The sequence below is a fragment of the Rattus rattus genome, chromosome 14, assembly GCF_011064425.1.
Source record: "Rattus rattus isolate New Zealand chromosome 14, Rrattus_CSIRO_v1, whole genome shotgun sequence".
NCBI lineage: Eukaryota > Metazoa > Chordata > Mammalia > Rodentia > Muridae > Rattus > Rattus rattus.
The window spans coordinates 3,245,141-3,264,925 of record NC_046167.1 but is presented as its reverse complement, the minus strand read 5'-3'; the positions used below and the strand labels follow the sequence as shown (position 1 = coordinate 3,264,925).

The window sequence follows — 19,785 nt, the reverse complement described above, 5'->3', positions numbered from 1 at the left end:
GCAAATCACAGTCGGCTTACTTGAGGCAGTCCCCTATCTCCACACCTAGAATTAACTAAAGCATATTGTTAAATATTTATTATTTTTTCAGTCTTTTCAAATCTAATAAAGTATAACTTTCAAATTTAAAAAGCCATTAACTACCGAGTTAATGTTCCTCAGGAAAAGGCGAGCAGCACAGTGCTGTAGCTGGAGTTACTAAGTCCTCCCCATGCACAGAAGTAAGGCTCCTGCAGGCTCCAGAGAGATCGTCCCAGCCACTCAAGGAAAGGGAAAGGTGGAAGAAAGGACTGTTAACGTTTAAAAGGTAAGAAATAATATATAAATTCATAGCACTGTAAAACAGAGTGAGCTCCCAACAGTGCAAAGTTCACCAAAACAATTTTATTTCCAGTGTTTAATTGGGTATGCACAGAGGCATGACACAGGTTTGGATAAAGTCCTCATGCAGAATTATATTCTTCTCAGTAAGAAGCCAGTTCCATCCAGGATCCACTATCTACACACCTATGTTACAACATTTATATCAAATCTGGTATCTGAAGAAAAGATACACATAGAATATGTTCATTTAAGTTATTACGTATTTTACAGAAAGATTAAAAATTCAAGTCACACAAAACTCAAAAACTGTATTAAAAGTTCGAATATAAAACTCAGATCCGCCTGGAATGACTAAGGAATGGGAGTTCTGTATCCACCTGTGTTAACTGGTAAATGTAAGGGAATCTGTTACGGATAAAATGCATTCATTTATTCAATGTACGTTATCTAATTTTAACAATATGGCACCCTAAAAATCAAATGTACTTTTGTCATGAGGCACTTTTGTTAGTGAGGAACCAAAAGAACAACTGGGCTGCGGGAGGCAGCGACTTTCTTCAGTAATTTGGGGAATATACTATGTAGTGAATTGCAACAAACACCCTGCTTACTTGTAGCCAACTATCCGATATACTTTTAAATATATGCCTGTGTTCTCCTGGCTGCAGTGATGCACTGTAAAGCTATTCCACAGTGCAAAATGGTGAATCCAGCCCAAACCAAGGCTGCATAATAACAATTCTGGTACAAGAAAAATATTTACAGAGTTACTGGACTGTGTAACAGTAGTTTTTTCCTTGCTAGAGTGGACAGACCCAGCTTAAAGGCAGGGAGGAGACTCTGCCTTAGTGTGGGGACTTTCAGACAGTTTGTGAGGGTGGGTGTTGGCTGCAGAACTAGCATTTTGGCTCATGTTCTGGAAGCTGTCTCCGTTTATTTGGTCAGGTGACTGTGGCGGTGTGGAAAGAGGGGGCTGGCTGATTGAAGCCGAGGTGCTGGCAGCAGCCCTAGCTTCGGGCTGCTGAGAGGGCGTCGGTGTGTGGGTGCTGGTGGGTGTTCCCAGCACGCTGGGGCTCTCGGCCTGGGGCTCTCGGCTGAGATCGGAGGCGCTGGAGCGGATGCGCTCCCTGGCGAGCCAGTCTGAGATGGAGAGGTCCTGGGCTGAGCATTTGGGTTTTAACCGGTTCACAGCTGAAAGTTCGGACTCTTTGTCCGCACTCTGCTCTTGCGCTTTCCAGAAACTCAGGACGCTGATTTCTGTAGCATCTCTGTGGCCTCGAGCGTGTGTCTGCGTTTGATGTTTTTCCTTTTCGCTGTCTCGGCAGTAGGTTTTTGATTCCCAACTCCAAACATGTCGTCTGCGGGTGCCCTGGGTCTCAGTTTTAAGCGATCTGCTATTTTTGTTTTCCAAGTGGCCTCCTGCTTTTCGGATTCACTTCTGCTGGGTGTCAGGAGGCTCCCTGTGGACTTGCCTTTCTTCATGACGTCAAACATCTTGGCCAGGGCAGGCGTTTCTCTCTCAGTTCTGGTGTCTCCGGGGCTCCCGCTGTCTGACTTGAAGCGAGCAGACTTCTTCCTGGACAGCGTGTCGCATTCGATCAGCCTGTGGGAGCTGAACTGCTGCCTGCGGCTGTCTAAGCTTGGTGTGAGGCTTCCCTCTGCGCAGCTGGCTTCACTGCCTTCCGAATTTCTGCGGCTCGACCTGGCGACCTCCTGCAGCTTTCCTCTGAACTGCCCTGAAATCAGGGCGGAGGGGAACACCGGGAACTCACTCTCACTGTCCGTCTCCATGGGCCGCCCCTCACTCACCAGTTCGCTCCTCTCGTCATCAGCCTCGTCGCCCTTGCTCTCTGCCACTGACTGCACCTCAGGGCTCAGGCGGCTGGAGTCCAGGCTGGTCAAGTAGGTAGCGGATGATGTGGTAGAATAGTCTGAGGTGATGGTACCAGCATTGGACAGAAACTCAGTGTGCCTGGTTTCTGGACTGGCGGATTTTTTAGTGGAGGACCTCGCTAGTGAAGCCTGGGGAGACGCACTAAGCACAGTGCCCGAGTCAGACCCTGTCTCTTCACAGTGGGGCTTCTGTGTCAGAAGTGACCTAGGGCTCTCCTTCAGCATGGCCAGGCGACAGCTGAGCGTTGGTGACCTGTTGTGTTTGGAGCTGTGTGGTGGGGATGGTTCGTCCGATGGCATCTTCTCCTCCTTCATTGTACCCGTGTCTTTCTTAGTGTTACTGTCTTTGGCAACGATGACCCTCTGCTTTCTACCTGGTGTCTCACTTTCTCTTTTGGACTCTTCTTTAATCTCACTGTGACTCGGTTCCATGCTCTCCTTCTTAAAGAACACACTATCCAGCTCGTCTTCCGAGCTGCTGGGCTGGGCTTTCTCTTTGGGCTTTTTCCTCTTGCGACTAGCGGCTGCGAAGATGGAGGACACAAGCAGTTCCCTGCTATACTGATCCTTCCCCGATCCCCACGAGCCCTAGGAAACAAGCAGAAAAATAAGGCTATGAATGTTGTCCAGCGCTGGCTTATCCCAGATATTACTTGAAGAACTAAAGTCTACCAACATCCTAGATGCAACCACAGCATAGTGTATTTTTAATACTCCCCTCTGAACTTATATCAAGGTCAACTTAATTACCAGTCCCATGCTTGCCACATCATGATAGATACATCCCTCTTGCGCTTAAGGGTACTGAGGTTTCCCAATTCTTATTAATTCCCCTATTGGTTTTCTCCATGTCCACAAGGTCACACATTCCCACTTCCTTTAACCTGCTCTGCGGTAGAAGTGTGACTGGATACCTGCGATCACAGTGCCGGGGAGGCTGCCGGGAAGAGGACAAGTTCCAAGAGTGCCCCGACTACACAGTGGGATCCCGTCTCTAACACCCAAAAGGGAAAATTCGGTAAACACCATTCCGACACAGTTTAATATTCAGACATGATTAGGACCGTACGGTGAAGTCAGTCTCTAATTGTGGACGACATTTGGTACTGACACTGTACCTGAGGCACTCATGCAGCTAAGGAGAGTCCGGCTCCTGTTACCTCACCAGGAGCGCACCTTCCGGGATTTGCCTGGGTAAATCAGGCTAGTAAAGACTTCAGCCATCTCACAGAACAGTGAAAGTGGAGGATAGAAATGACACAGACTACTGAAAAGGTTGTGAATCTCACCATGAACCACTGCAGTGCGCTGTTACGCTAATCACTGCTATTTATTGGATGTTCTTGATGACAACCATTTAGTGAGTTTGTTCAGAAAGTCTGACTGCTGAGCAGTCAGTTGGTGGGCAGGTGAGTGGTCCTTGTTTTAGAGCACAATCTTGAGTAAAGGGTCACGCAGAAGACATGTGGAGTAATGGATTTGAGAATATAGTTCCTATTACAAAAACCATTGTAAGTTAAACTGCAGTCCTAAGGTCTTCTGAGTGACGGGTGAGTCACAGGCCTTCTGAGTGACGATGGGTAAGTCACAGGTCCACAGGACTGTGCTTATGTGTTGCAATGGGTTTCTGACCACCCGGTGCGTTCCTATGGGTTACGCTGTTCCTCCATGTTGTCCTTAGACCTGGGGAACCATGGCTGATGCTGGTCTCCTGTCTCCAGCATGCTCTGCAGGGCATATAGGAGGGCGGATTCTCTTTATGCATCTGTTTTGTTGTTCACAAAAGAAGCACCTAGAGAATATCATCTTTAAAATACTCTAATTCTGTGATTTGGGGAAGATGACTCTGCTTTTCTCCAACTTGGAAACTGTTAGATATCTGAGTACTCACTGCCCCACAGGTACAGAACAGAGCAGTATAAGATGAGCAGGCAAGGGAAGGGTGGGTATCTAGTGTAGTGGAGGGAGTAGGAATTCCAGGCATGTCTTTCTGGTTTCAGCGACGGTACAGCAATGCAGTTGGGAAGCTGAGACCAGAAGATTGTATCCCAGGCTAGCCAGGGCTACACACACTGAGACGATTTCAAACAATGAGGAGGGTTGACAAGTGGTTGAGATCTACAGAGACCAAGGAGACATGACAACTGAATGCATGCAATGATTCCTGATTATTCCTGAGTGGGGACTGGACTAGGGGTGGGGTTAAAGGAATATTCAGGTTATTGGAAAACTACTTTATATAACAATGTATCATGCTCATTTTAGCATCCTGACTATGACGATTAGACCGTGATTATGTAGAAGAATGTCCCTGCTCATGGGAGAAATGACATCATTTAGGGTAGTGTCCTCAGTACTATAATTAACTACGTAACTGTGTGTGTGTATGACAATTTACCGGCTAATGAGTTTAAGGTAAAAGGCTTATAAAACGGTATGTTTAAGTGAGCAAAAAACCTCAGTGGATATGTTAATTAACTTTAGATGTTGCTAGAAGAAGAAGTTTCAGCAGAGGGGTTACTCAGCACAGACAGGCACATGGGCAAGTGTGTGGGAGTGTGGAGTTATGATGGCCACTAGAGTCAGCACGCCTCGGCAGGTGGTCCTCAGTGTGACGGAAAGCCAGCTGAGCATGAGCACCCAGCCAGCACTGCTCTGTGGTTTCTGCTTCCTGCTCGTGCCCTGGCATCCCTCAGTGACGGACTGTGACCTGTGAGTCCAGGCGAGGAACTCTTTCCTCTCTAAGTTGCTCTCGGTCACTGCATGGGCCATGGCAACAGAAGCACACTCTGAGGGTTGTCAGGCGGTGAGAAGCGACTTGGTGGACACGCTCACGCACCTGTTTTGTATCTGTGCTTTGTATGTTTTGAGACAGTCTCATTATGCAGCAACGCCTGGCCCAGAACTGGTTATCCTCCTGTCTCAAGCCCATGCCATCATCCTGGCTTACGTGGAGATTCATTCTCCCTGCTTTTATGTTGGTCAATTTTTGACAATGTAAAAAACAAAACAAAACAAAGAAATCACTGTTGTCTGTATTATGCTGAACCGTTCCCATAACTGCGCTTTTCCAACTTACAATCTTGTACTGTCCAGCCTTCTATTCAAGTCACCTTCTCTGCATACTGGACTTTATTCCTCTGGCTCCAGTGTGGAGGACACTCATAAGTTAACGAGGAGAGTCAGCCCCCGCCCAAAGCTACCACGACCCAAAGCTACCACGACCCAAAGCTACCACGACCCAAAGCTACCACGAAGTGTCTTCCAGCTGCAGCACAACTCACCTTCGACTTTGTCGAGTCACTAGTGGCTGAATCTGTGGGAAGTAAATACAACGTGTTTAGTGGGTGCCAAGCTTCGCTGCCTTCAACAAACGATGCAAAACTTATGAGGAGGACAGGCACAGAACAAAATGTGAAAGCAAAACTGAAAACAAGAACACAGTGGATAGTCAGAGCTCACAAAGATGCAAGCTGCACCACAGAAAGCCACCGCCATGAAAGGATGCTGTGAATTGTAGGCAGAACCAGCTCAATGACAGGAATGGCAAAGGAGCCCTGTGCTAAACGAAAACAGAAATACCAGTGCTTACTTTCTAAGTAGTAAATCTAGCAATAGAGAAGCTTGAAGACCTTAAAAATTATGTCCCACATCTTGTATCTGGAACGGATACACAATGTAGAACTTTCCAAACTGTCGGCTGCCCTAGCTACGAATTGGAAACACTCAACTGGTGTACGTGTTGATTTTTGTCAGACTGTCAGATTGGAATTTGTGCGCACGTATCCCAGACGGGAATGGGTGCGACAAAGGCATCAGGATGACCTTGCTTCCAGGTCACTTTTGGTTTCTTTAGACGATTCTAGTTTTTGTACTTGACCCCAGCGTCACGTCTGTGCAGTCAGGGATCCTTTTGGTTAGTTTGGTCACATTGCTACCAGGTTTGTTAAGTAGCTATTAACAATGCTATATGGAAATGGAGAAATGGAGACCATAATTTTGCTGTCTGGCAAAAACTCAGATTATACAAGTATAAAGAGGGTAGGAAGGGGCCAGCACTGGGAAGAAAAGTATCGATTTTAGAATTTTAATCTTTGAACTTTGGGAAAATGATTTTCAAAATTAACAAGCTGGGCCCCGTGCCACGCCCCTTTTAACACATGGCTAAATGCTTTATGACTTTAAGAACCATTTGACCATACCATGCTATTTCTCCTCAGGGTCTGCTTCAGAAATAACAAGAGACAGCAGAAAAACTTTTAAGAGAGTAGTAGTGATCTGTTTACAATATTCTTAGGAGAGACTTGTACACCACAGATCAGCCAGGATGGCATTTACAAGAACCGGGGGTTTCTGCAGACAAGGCAGCTGCAGTGTGGACAACAGTCCTCCTTCTTCCTACAGCTCCAGCTGTCCATCAGGGACATCACAGAATCCACTAGTGACATTACCGTGTGATAGACTCCTCCCACTTCGCCTGTGCAACATCAGTATAGATTAGCCTGTGTCAGTAAGTGCTGAAAAAACCCTTTAGGGCTAAAACAAGAGCTAGAGACAAAGGGAGAACATCGTGTGAAATAGCATGCCGGATTAGTGCAACAGTTTGGCAGGAGACGGTTTCATCCAGAGCCTAGTAAATACTAGTACTTAACCAAGCCTGAGGGTGGCAGGAGGAGAGAGAAGAAAACCATGGTCAAGTAGAATGACTTTGACTGCGGCGTCTCTAGGGGCAGATAGGACTGAGGGGCAGCTCAGCATACGTAGCTTGTTGCCTGCACAGAACTGGTCCCAAGCAGAACTAAGCATTCAGTCTAACCATACTTTCTGCCGTCACAGCAACCACACACTCAGTAGCATGTATCTGTTTTACCTTGTGATGACTATTACATGGAAACTGTGGATTAAAGAAAATAAAACACAACAGTGGTCTGCATGCTCTCAGCTTCCCACTCTGACACACATCACAACTCCATGCACTGGCGATGTGTTACAGCGCCGGGAGGTAGGTGACTCATCGGGAAAGGCGGATCGCGGGTGTTATTAGTGGAAAGGAAAAGGAAGGAGGAAAAGAGAACAACCCGTGTGGAGTGTTACTCATGGCCGCTCGCTGTTTCACTTGATAGGGAGGGCAGATCCCCTAGAGGTCAGTACCGCCCCGACAAGAGTTACCTGATACATCTCCAGGGAGCACGCCTGTCCTTCCAATGTTGGTGAGTAAGTGATCTATGTTTGGTACTGGCTGGGAGTCTACTGTGTTCTCCTCCTGCACTGCTGTCTATGGTTAACAAACAAAGAGCTCTTCGTCATCTCTCCAGAGGCAACTTTCTTTAAAATTCAAACAACATTCAGTAAAGATAATGATTACATGGAGCAAGAGGTCAGTTTGCATTGGTTAGATGTCACTAAGGGAAAAGTAGGCACCACAGTTATGGTCTTATCAGATCAGCAACTGAGGAGCTAGACGCCTGCTTCCAGGGTGCAAAGCTGCTAACAGCATACAAAGCAGAAGGCCAAGATGGCAGTGTCACCAAGAAGGAGCCTGCGTCCCACATGAAAGCAGCGGGCACGGGCGGACAATACTTACGAGAGGCTCTTCAGCACCCTCTTCTGTGAAAAACCAGTCATGCTAAAATTTAAAATAAACAAGGTGAGAACAATTAAATAACCCCGAAGTGTAGTTCTACCCTAGGGAACAGCACAGAAGTAAGGGACACGTCCTATGGGGAAAAAACTGGAGACGACTTCTGTCCGACCAGTTGTCAGCTGAACAGTGACCGGGCAGGACGAGACGCGGTGTGAACTTACGTGCTGGATGAGAGTCTCCACGATCTTGTACTGGTCAGGCATGTGCGTGACCATGTGGGTCATGTTGTCTTCTGATGTTCTCACTAGAGTTGGACCGAAAACGATTGCTAGGTTTCTGGGTTCCATCTGAAAGAAAGAGCAAAGTAGAAAATTAGATTAAATCTCCATGGCAGGCTTAGCGTTTCGCTGCTGAAATTTACTTATGGAAGTTCTTTTTGATGAAAAGATACAACTGGATGAAGAGAAGTAGACTCTTCCTAGGTCGCACGCTCAGGAGTGACAATATGCAATGCCTAAGTGACATTCGTGCTTTCCCAAGAAAGTCTTTGATTAGTTTTGAGCCAAATCAACCTACCATTCTTAACTAACAAAGAAGGATCACACGGCAACGAAAGGGGAGAGTGAAATTGAAGAAGTTCTGTCCCTGGGGAACTGGAAGGAAGGGACAAAGGGTTTAAGAAATATGTGCACGGGTCCAGGTTCTTCTTCATGCCACATATCAAAATCATTAACGGAGGAAAACCAGTCTGAAAATAACTTTTTGATTCACTTTTTTGTTGTTGTTGTTGTTTGTTTTTGTTTTTGTTTTTTTCCGGAGCTGAGGACCGAACCCAGGGCCTTGAGCTCGCTAGGCAAGCACTCTACCACTGAGCTAAATCCCCAACTCCTTTTTGATTCACTTTTACCCCATCCGAATCTCCTAAGTTCTGAGCTTGGCCTTTCGTCATTCCTAGCATGACATTCTTCTGATTGGTTTGTGTATTTATTGACATAATATTCTGTCCAATTATGGCAGTGAGGGCATGGGTCCTATTTTCTTTTATGTTACTTTGAGCTTAAGTTTTGATTAAACGAATCTTAAGAAACCGTCAGGATATTTAATAAACTAAAAATACCACAAATCTCAAAAAAAGCCATACTGAAAAGAATCCGTCACTTGGGACCCACAGTACTAGATTATCTGTGAGGCACTGGCGTGTGCACACCATCACCAGACAAAAGCCTGCGGCTTTTCTCCTCCACTGAAACAACCGTCATTTATCTTTTAACCTGTGTTATGTGTAATGCCATACCACAGTCAGTGAAGAAAAATAAACTCATTAAACGTAGGATTTTCCTAGGATAATGACTTATTAAAATAAAAATGTGACCTTTGGGAAGGATTTGGGCACCAGCATCTGTGTCCTGTTCTGAACTCATCTCTACTAACCCGGTGCTGGTCAGCATGGCCGAAGGTCCACCACATCACACACTCCTGTCAGGTGTGCAACAGACTCTGGCTTATGGCTTCATTTAAGTCTTTAGACTATGATACACAATAATACTTATGTGCAGAAACGTTTCGTCTGGTGTGAGTAATCTTTAGCTAGTGCTCCTACATATAAAAGATGGCACTGGGCCTAGTTTTTTTTGTTTCTGGTAATTGTTTGCATTGTGCATTTAAGTTCCAAAAATTAGGTTAAAAAAAAAAAAATCAAGGACCAACCAACCAAAGAAATACAAGGGCTGGACCTTGTTCCCTCTACCCCCACCGTGTGTACATAGCAGACCTGCAGCACAGTCTTCACTCAGGTCCCCTAACAACTTAGGGAGCTTACCGACTCTTGCCTGCCTGTGGATCCTGACTGGCCTCCTTGTCTGGCCTCAGTGGGAGAGGATGTGCCTAGGCCTGCAGTGACTTGAGGCACACCAGGGTGCGTTGGTACTCAGGGACCTCCCCCTTCTCAGAGGTAAAGGGGTGGGGGGGGGGGAAGCAGCTGTGTGAGGCAGAGACTGAGAAGAGAAAGGGGGCTGCAGTCAGAAGCTAAGGTGAATAAAGAAATTAATTAATGGAAAAAAAGGAAGAAAAGAAAGTCAAGGAAATAAAGTACCATACTGTCTTCAGACCCGTCTAGCAAAACCCCCTGTGCCTGTGGCTCTAGTGTTTGCTGGGAGACGGCCAGAGGATAATACATTTAAGGACACACAGGCTCCACAAAGGTGAGTTCAAGACCAGCTTGAGCTAGCTGAGCTCCTTTCTCACAAACATCCCTAGGTAAGTAAAATGTTAGGACAGATTTCTAAAAGAGAACTGAGCCAGGTGTAGTGGCTCATGCTGTAATCCTAGCACCCAGGAGGTAGATGAGGTCTCTCTGAGTTTGAGGCCAGCCTGGTCTATAGAGCAAGTTCCAGGGCAGCCACACTACACAGAGAACCTGACTTAAAAATAGAGTAGAATTACATTGGGGAAACTTTGAGTTTTCTGGACAAACTTTTAGAGACTGATGTCTTTGGGTTTGGTCTTCCCCCCTCTTAACCTTCCACAGCTCTCCCAACTGAAGACAATGCACACTGAGGCAATGTGTGGTCCTCTCCATCTTCTCAAGTAGGTAGATGATGACACACTGCTGGGCCACTGAGCCCTGCAGCCCGCAGGCAGAAAGCGATCTTAGAAGAGGAGTGTAAGCCATACTCCTTAGCTTTCTCTTTAATGTTTTCCCTCCAAAGCCCAATACAATCATCAGAGAACTTTAATGAATGACCTGAGTTAGGAGGAGAATTATTTAAGCTCTTGACAGAAGGGATTCAGGTTAAGAATCATCACTGACTAAGCAAAAGGATGGGAGATTAAAGTAAAAAAACAGACCAGTGAAATACAGTGGGCAAATCTTATCTAGATACTTAAAGAAATAATCGCACTGCGAGGCGGGGGGAGGAGGGACAAAGAAAACTTGAATATGAAGTGAACTTTTGATACACCTTAGAACAGCTAATTGTGGTGCATGACAAAGGGGTATTAAAAGAAGAAAGGACTCACACCTGTGTAATAGGAAACGTTTCAGTGTATACGTCTGGTACTCTGACTGGTTTATCTCACACACACACACACACACACACACACACACACACACACACACCACCCACTCAAACTAGTAACACAAAGCTGAAAACAGAAATAAAATGCTGACTTGAGTCTTTCTTGCTGGATGAATGTAAAAATGAGACATTTCTAATGAGATTCCCTTCGCAAGAGGACGGCTGCTGCCCATGGAGTCTCTGCAGTGGGGTGATCTCCAGAGAGACCCAGCCAGCCCAGTCCGAGGCACTCTGAGGCTTCTGTGAAATAAAGGCCTTTCAGCCCAGAGCCACGGAGGCCAACCTCAGACTGAGGCCACCCAGAGTTCACTTCGGCTGCACCTGACGTACCTTGTTTTTTTCTGAGTTTTCTGCCACTGTCTTCAGATGGGCCGAGAGAAACTTCAGTGTCTCGAAATGATGCTCGGGCAGATCGTGAATCTAGAACATATTATTTGCAGGATGGATTTAAATGCTGCACTGGAGCTGCACCTCCCCAAGTAAAAGTAATACCTACTAGTCTCTTTAGCGTCCTCAGCCGATCTAGAGGGTCCTCCTTGCGATTGGCCTCGATGAAGTCAGCATATTTGTCTGGCGGCAGAAGACAGAAGACAGCGAGGTTAAACTGCTTCACCGAAATGTGGTCTCATTTTGTTCAAGGAACCACACTTTAAAATGCATCTCTAAACGTAGATCTCTGAAATGTGCGCGCTGGAGATGGTTCTTAATGATCTCCGAGCTTTCCCAACGTAGTGGGAGGCCTCTGAAGCTGCGGTCTGGCATTCGGTCAGCCGGTCCATTATCCCTCCCTAACAGTAGCACCTAGAACAGGATCCTTTCACTACACTTTACGTCCAGAGAACTTGACTAAAACAACAATTTTAGCTTAATGACAAACATAGGCCAATATAGATCTTATTTTCATGTTACTGAAGCATATCAATTTAGCAAATGATTTTCACCGGAATTTATGAAAAGACTATAAATGACCAAAACCGGTTCTTAATATGCTTTTCATTTAAGTTAGACTTGAGATAAGTGCCGTTTCCTCCATCTCTCGCTTTCCTGGCTTGATTGATTACAGTCTCTAGCACAGGCGGAGGCTTTTCCGCTGGCGTGGGTTTTCCGCGGGCGTGGGTGTGGGAGCTCACTCACCGTTAGTAAAGAGAGGCTCAGGGAGCTTTCTGAAGAAGGATTTTAGTAAACTGCTGATCACATTCAAATCTCGCCATTTCTGGATATGCAAAACAGAAATACGAATATTACATATTCATATTACATATACATATTGCGTATGTCAATATTACGAAGGGAAAACTGGATCTGTTAGTCCAGTAGAGAGGAACCTACATCATCTTGTATGTCGATGTCTGCCATCCCCTTGTTGAGCTCTTCCTGCATGCTTGAAATGGCTGCGTTGTTGCCGGGAACTCGGTAAATACCTGTATATTCAAGACCCCTTTCTTCAACCAATTTACAACATATGTCAACGATTAATGGAATATACTGCAAAACAAGAAACCAGCATTTTATTTAACACAGTACCAAAGCTTGAAAACGAATTCCTATTGACCGTTTCCAACTAAACCACACTCTAGCTCAGAGTTAATGTCAGGTAAAAAGCTTAAAGACAGGAACTACTCGGCCACCCTAAGGAAGGACAGGCACACCAGATGGGCAGGGCAGGAGGGCTGTGCACGGAGGTCACTATCACAGACACTGGTGCACACGTCCACTATCACAGACACTGGTGCACATGTCCACTATCATCACAGACACTGGTGCACACGTCCACTATCACAGACGCTGGTGCACACGTCCACTATCACAGATGCTGGTGCACACGTCCGCTATCACAGATGCTGGTGCACACGTCCGCTATCACAGACACTGGTGCACATCCACTATCACAGACACTGATGCACACGTCCACTATCATAGACACTGATGCACATGTCCACTATCACAGATGCTGGTGCACCGTCCACTATCATCACAGGCGGCTGGTGCACATATCCACTATCATCACAGACACTGGTGCACAGAGGTCACTATCACAGACACTGGTGCACATGTCCACTATCACAGATGCTGGTGCACAGAGGTCACTATCACAGACACTGGTGCACATGTCCACTATCACAGATGCTGGTGCACAGAGGTCACTATCACAGACGCTGGTGCACACGTCCACTATCACAGACACTGGTGCACACGTCCAGCTAGATGGCTGGGCTCTCCTACCCGGTTGCTGTGGGCAGGCGGGCAGTCATCCAGCCTAACTCCGAAGGTCCCTGTGGCAGCCGGCTTCTTCTCAAACGTCTTCCTCACGATGCTCGGAATGCCTCTTCTCCAAGTACCTTTGTCTTTCGGAGGACTGGTATCATCTTTTGATTGTTATTGAAAGAAGATGATGTTATTAAAAATGGAAATAAGACTATTTAAGTCTAAAGTCTAATTCATCAATGCTTAATTAACTGTAGTCTTACATATAAATGGTCTACATTCACCACAGTTATTCTCTTCCTACTGTCAAGCCTCCCATCTGTCCATATTTCTTCCCTTTCAAATAGAAGGCAGAAGCAGTGTGTCCTCTTTGTAAGAGGCAGGGAAGCACTGTCTCCGTCTTACAGCGACATATCTGGCCATTCTCATCACGTCTGTAAGGATGCCTTCACGTGACTGTGTGTTCTCCTGCCCTGTCTCTTATTAAAGAAACAGATGCCTCTGGCTTCACCCTAAAGGAAAATGTCCACTGAGCTTGTCTACCGTGAGCTTTGAGCTAGCTGACCTAACGCTGCATCTGCTGGTAAAAACAGCACAGTAAAGCAAGAACACGCCCTCATGATTCGGCTTAACCCCTGCTGCCGTCACCTTTACTGAGAAGCTTCCTCTCCGACTCCTCCTTTGGAGAATGAGGGCTTTGAGTCTTTGGCTCTGATTTGGCGCCAAGCAGAGTTTGCCGGATGCTAAGACTCTGGCGAGGTGTTTTTGGCAACTGTTCTGTTTTGCTGCTGAGAGAAAGAAACTTTTCTAAAGCATGGTACATGAGATGTCTACATTAGCCACAGGCATGGTGGGATTCTCACCTCAGCAGACTGTTATACTCTTTGATTCTTCGACTAATTAGATCTCTGTTGGTCACTCCAGTGTCCTACAGAAGGAGCAGAAGGTGACAATGGGAAGGGGTCATTAGATAGAGGCCGAGGGTAAGTGTGAGTTTGAGGCTTGCTATTGAACCAAGCTGTTAATTAATACGAATGCTATGACCTGTTCTCAGTGGAGCTGCCGCTGTGCAGCAGACGGTCCAATTGCCTGCTGCCCCTGCAAGGGAGTTTGCTGTGTATTTCCTGTATTTATGCAGCACCGAGGATAATTCTTAGGCCTCAGAGACTCAGTACCTTCTGAATTGATAATGCTACGCAAAATGTGTGACTGGGAACACAAAGCTAACTTCTCTAATACCAGGAAAAATGATCAGTATTCGGTAAGAATGCCACTCGTGGGGCTGGAGAAATGGCTCAGTGGTTAGGAGCACTGACCTTTCTTCCAGAGGTCCTGAGTTCAAATCCCAGCAACCATATGGTGGCTCACAACCATCTGTAATGGGATCTGACGCCCTCTTCTGCTATGTCTGAAGACAGCGACAGTGTACTTAAATATAATAAATAAATCTTTTAAAAAAAAAAAAAAAAAAAAAAAGAATACCACTGGTGGAAAACTCCACCAGAATCTGCTAAAAGTAAACTTGACTCAGGAACGGTGAACTAGGAGTCAGGAGGTGTTAAAGGGGCAGTTCATCAAGAGCCCGCTTTGTCCTGTGCCCTGAGTTGAACCCAGAGCTCAGCAAACCCAGAGTTGAACTCAGAGTTTGTGGCAATTGCAATTACATACTGGTATGTGTCTGCGAACGCTTTTTTAAAAAATACGTCTTATTTTGAGTTTAATAAAATACACGTCGCCACACAGGCAGGAATGAAAATACTTAAAGAGGTTATGCTCCTCTTGGCTATCAGATTATTGAAACAATGGCTCTCAGGAAGTTGGAATTCTCCCAGGAATCTCGGGAAAGGCTCCCTCTCACCGGCATGGTGTCAGTTACAGGAGCTTGTCTCCTGGAGAGAGCCTTCACTCCGTTTTGTAACTTGTCAAACCTGAGTCAAAATGACGGTGGGCAGGACCGCACCCTGACAAGACTGCTAACTTATGCATGCCTTTCTGCCCTCTAGTTAAGTCGACCCTCACGCAGGTTCCCACAGACAGGCCTGGCGAGCCCACTTGGCCTCCTTGTCCCTCTCCCCAGTGTCACATTGATATATCTCTTCTCCACCTCTGACTACCACTCTGCCCGGGCACAGGGAGACAAACTGCACATTCGTAAGCACACCCTAGGTTTCAGTTTTGTATGTGTGCATGCCTATGTGGGTACGGGTTATGGAATTAGAAGAAGGAAGGGAAAACTAAGGAGGCAGCACACCCATGTGGGAAGGCAGGCTGCCTGCAGAATGAAGGGTCCAGAAGAAAAGGGGGTGAGGGGGAAGAATCAACGGGAGTCCATATAGAACTGCCATAAGGTATCCTATTACTCTGCATGCCAATTAAAAACCCATGTACGTTCTTAAGCTGAATCTCCCTTCAGCTTCTTCACACACAGCTCAGCTGACAGCCAGCACTGAGCAGCTACAGAACAAAAGTAAGCGTCCTCATGACATAAGCCATGTCTTGACGACTAAAATCCCTGCTGTAAAAGCCAACTCTGTGACGGTGTGAGCCAGCGAATCTCAAGAGTGCAACGCAGTGTTCATTTTTTAAAAGGCCTAGAACACGCTTTCTCATAGCACATGCTTTCTGAGAAGCACGGTGCTACGTCAGGGTATACTGTCCTTCGCTTGCACAACTCCATCGAAACAAGACAAAACAAAGGACAGTGCCTTTACGAGCCACTTGTCATGTTTGTACTGTAGCCTAGCATTACAATACTAATCTCATTATCAAAGAGGCTTGTAATTTGGTCAAAAAGGTTCCCGCAGGTTCTGTGCCACATGTAAGAAGCTGAGGCACCCACGGGTGTCCCGACCCTCCTCACAGATCGGAGGGGCCTCAGTGATCAGGAAGATAACATGGGGTTCCTCTCTGTGCTTCGCTGTGTCTGAAAATACAAGACTATGAATACCCTCTCTTCTTGTTCACTAATAGTAATTTCCATAAGTAAAAATAACGCAGGTATACTTGAGTTTTCCTTTTCAATGACTGAAAACACAGTCTCTTATTTCTTATCAAAATAATCTATCCGATGCGTTCAGTCAGCCCAGGGAACACACTGTGAGAGCAGCACATTTCAGCCACATCCCTTGGAAAACACACCTCTTCATTTAGGTTGCTACTCTCCTGAATAGTCTTGATCCACGCTAACATATCGTCTCTGTCTTCAGCCTGGAACAAGCATTCGCAGTCAGACGTGGTGAGTCGGAACACGTTCCTCCTCTTGGTCTCACTGTACGAGATGTCTATCAGGCAAGCGTTGACACTGATGGGCTGCTCCTCTTCTGATGGCGTCGTCTGCTCTCTTCTGTCTTTGTACAAGTAAAGTGAATGTCCCCGAAGGACAACATACATCTGTTTCCATGGCCGAATACTGCCACCGACTCTCTAGAAAACAATAATTGGTCATGTTGGTCAATATGCAATACAAGGCTAGAACTCTGTGTCAGGACCACTAAGTAATGACGTTCACATGGATACTTAGGTACCTGCTATAGCAGATGTGTCATTTACTTGCAATCACAGGAAGAGGAAGGATAAAAAGATGTCAGTAAAGGTTCATGCTGCCAAGCCTGATTTGCGTTTGCTCCTAGAGACCCACAAAGTACAAGAGAGCCAATCCTCACAACCTATCTTCTGACCTCCATGTCCTTGCCCATGGCACAGGACAATCACTCGATACACACAAAGATAAATTTAAATATGTAGCTGTGGCCTGGTGATTCATCCCAGAACACAGAAAGCAGAGCTTCTGAGTATGAAGCAGCCTGGTCTACTTAGCAAGTTCCAGGTAACCCAGTGAGATCCTGTCTAAATAAGGAAACCAAAAATGAAATTTTAAAACGTACAACTGTTTTTAAATGTCACACATGCCAATTAGGAAATGTATCTGCACCAATGCTAAAGACAGTGAAATCCTCAACGACAGACGGGAGGACAAAACTGAGTATCAAACCCTGATAAAATACACGCCACAGAGATGCATGGCAAGAGGCTGTTAGTACTGTGTGCTTTTCTGTTTGTTTTTAACAACAATCATATGAATACAAAAGTAGTAAAGAAATTTACACAAAACAAGACAAAAAAATCCAAGCCAGGCAGTAGTGGTGCACACCTTAATCCTGGCACTCGGGAGGCAGAGGCAGGGGCATCTCAGGGAGTTTGAGGCCAGCCTGATCTGCAAAGTGAGTTCCAGGACAGCCCGGGCTACACAGAGAAACCCTGTGTCAAAAAACCAAAACCAACCAAACAGGCAAAAGACCAAAAAACCCACAACAAAACAAAATAAAGAAAGAAACCCACGACTATTCTTTTTTCCTCCTGGTGCTGGGGACTGACTGCGAGTACTGCTGGTGTCAGCCAAGCGCTGTAACACTGAGCTGTGTCTCTGGCAACAAAACAAAAACAGAACCCAAACCCCCACAAGTGAGCAAAGTCACGTTTTATATCAGGCGCATGAAAAACACTCCAGGAGGAGAATTCTGGAGAGAACATGTACTGACAGGAAGTGACATCACCAGCGTCATCAGCTCTGACGGAAAGGCTGGACTGTCCATTTCCTATCTGTGCGCAAATTTAAATTCTTTGGCGACACTGACTGAAACCTTCCTATTGTGTTGGACTCCACCTGCTGAAGCACACGCTGACGCCGTTCTACGCGTCTGTATCCTTTAGTGCTTGTAAATTAAAATGACTAAAAATTAAAAACTAGGCTAAATATTTTTAGATGACTAATAAGGAGAGCTACTATTCAGTGACTCAAAGCCTCTGTGACAGCCGATCCTGGTGAATAGAAGCAGGGTTCCCTCCTAGATACCCTGTTTCTCTGTTCACACTGGCACACTGGAAGGTGGGGTACTCCACTGGAGCTGGCCCTTGAGACAAAATGCAGGAAACTACCACTGATCAGATTCCCTTTGTTAGGAATGCACCTTGTACCTTGTACCCAGGAACCTCACATTCTCACATGTATGAGCGCTGCCTGTTAGGCCTGGATCTCTGACGTCACATGAGCTGAGAGGGTGCACTACCTTGCCCTTATCGGTGACGAGCGGCCGGAACTGGAGCCACCCTTCTTTGGCTGCATCACTGAAGACCTCGGAGGAAGAATCCTTTCTGGACCCGGAGTCTTCTGATGACTTCTGGCTGTCTGCGATCTACAGGAAGGGCCAACAAAACAGTAAATGTCAGCTTTTCTTTTTATAAATATTTATACATGGAAATGGTGTTGACAAGATGTCATATTTAATGTTCTATCTAAAACACTGCAGAAAAGTTCTGGGTTTAGAATTCATACCAGAAACACTTCTAATCCTTCTTATTAAAACGTGAATTGGCTTCCCTTTGCTTTTCAAAAGCCACCTACAGAACAGCATGACTTCCCTGGTTTCATGGACTCACATTTTGGCAGAAAGAGAATTGGAGATGGGGTTGGGGTAGGGTGGGGACAAACAAGAAGCCAGGTCTAGCGGCACACCCCCGTAACCTCAGCACTCAAGAGGCCGCAATGGGAAGATCTTGAGGTGTATAAATAATGAATGTGTGCCTCGTTTACAGTCTGGGTCAAGCCAGGGCTGCAGAGTGAGTTCAAAGACAGCCCGCCCTACATAGTGAGATCTTGCTTTGAGACAAAAGGAAACACAATCTCAGTGATACATTTTCGATCTGTGCTTCTGGAGCAGGAGCATGGTGAGAGTGAACACACAATGACTAGTTGTTGGTCACAGCAGTGCCTTTCCACAGGGAAGGAGCCAGCCTAAGAGGTCAGATGTAAAGTGCAGGGAGACCGTATGGCTGGCGAACACATATTCATCAGTTCAGTAATTTACAGTTAATGGGAATGCAAGAACTGAGGAAAGATATATCTGGTCTTTGTCTGTGGTAGGAAGGGGAAGGGAAGCCACAAAGTGAAGAATTCGACCACTGTCACATAGAGAATGGTTTCTAAAGGGGCAGACATGAAGACAGGAGTGGAGTCACTGGAGAGAATGGGACAATCGCCGTGAGAAGAAAAGGAATGGAACACTCTGACCAGTCCGATAGGCAGAGAGTGAAACAAAAACAGAACTAAGTTGTACAGTTTGGCTTGAGCAAATGGGAGAACGGAAGTGAAACCAATGAGATGGAGAGAAGGGATAAAGCGACCTAAGGTAACTACGCAAGCCTGCTGCTCGGTAAACATCCGGGTGATGACGTCAGGTGCAGAGCAGATCACGTGGGCTGCTGCTCTGGGAGGAAGCCAGGCTGGCAGTATAGACTCTGTGGGGACTCCGAAGTAGACAGCAAGGAAATCCATGTACAGAAACGGGTTGAAACTAGCTTTGGGCATTCCAAGCTGTTAATAGTGCGGAAGACCCGGCAAAGGAGCCACAGTTGTACTTAGATGCTGACTATGACGTGGAGGAAGGGTACAGAGGTACTTCACGGGGACAGGAATCGTGCAATTATTCCCGAAAGGTTGTATGTAGTACGCTAAATCCTTTTTCAGGAAGATTCACTATAAAAAGGACAAACAGGAGTAGCAGAGAGAAATGTAGAGTCCAGAGGTTTCTGTTTAACACAGGTAGATCATGGACGGAGGCTGAGTGTGGGAAGACTGAGTGCAGAAGAGGGTGGGGCTAGAGAGAACCATGCCCATCACGAAACCTGGGTGCTGGGAAGGCGAGT

At 46.1% G+C, this 19,785-nt stretch overlaps 1 protein-coding gene across 1 annotated transcript in view; it reads right to left on the bottom strand.

Moving 5' to 3' along the window:
* Positions 1–364: 364 nt before the first annotated feature.
* The window catches only part of Arhgap21 (Rho GTPase activating protein 21), a 124,878-nt gene continuing 105,457 nt past the window's right edge, over positions 365–19,785 (bottom strand). The window contains 15 exon segments of the mRNA XM_032884712.1: positions 365–1,602; positions 1,605–2,805; positions 5,502–5,533; positions 7,387–7,492; positions 7,802–7,843; positions 8,023–8,148; positions 11,209–11,298; positions 11,375–11,448; positions 12,013–12,091; positions 12,208–12,363; positions 13,102–13,244; positions 13,732–13,868; positions 13,947–14,011; positions 16,222–16,506; positions 18,150–18,275. Of these exon segments, the coding sequence (XP_032740603.1) occupies positions 1,145–1,602; positions 1,605–2,805; positions 5,502–5,533; positions 7,387–7,492; positions 7,802–7,843; positions 8,023–8,148; positions 11,209–11,298; positions 11,375–11,448; positions 12,013–12,091; positions 12,208–12,363; positions 13,102–13,244; positions 13,732–13,868; positions 13,947–14,011; positions 16,222–16,506; positions 18,150–18,275 (3,120 nt within the window). The 3' untranslated portion in view covers positions 365–1,144.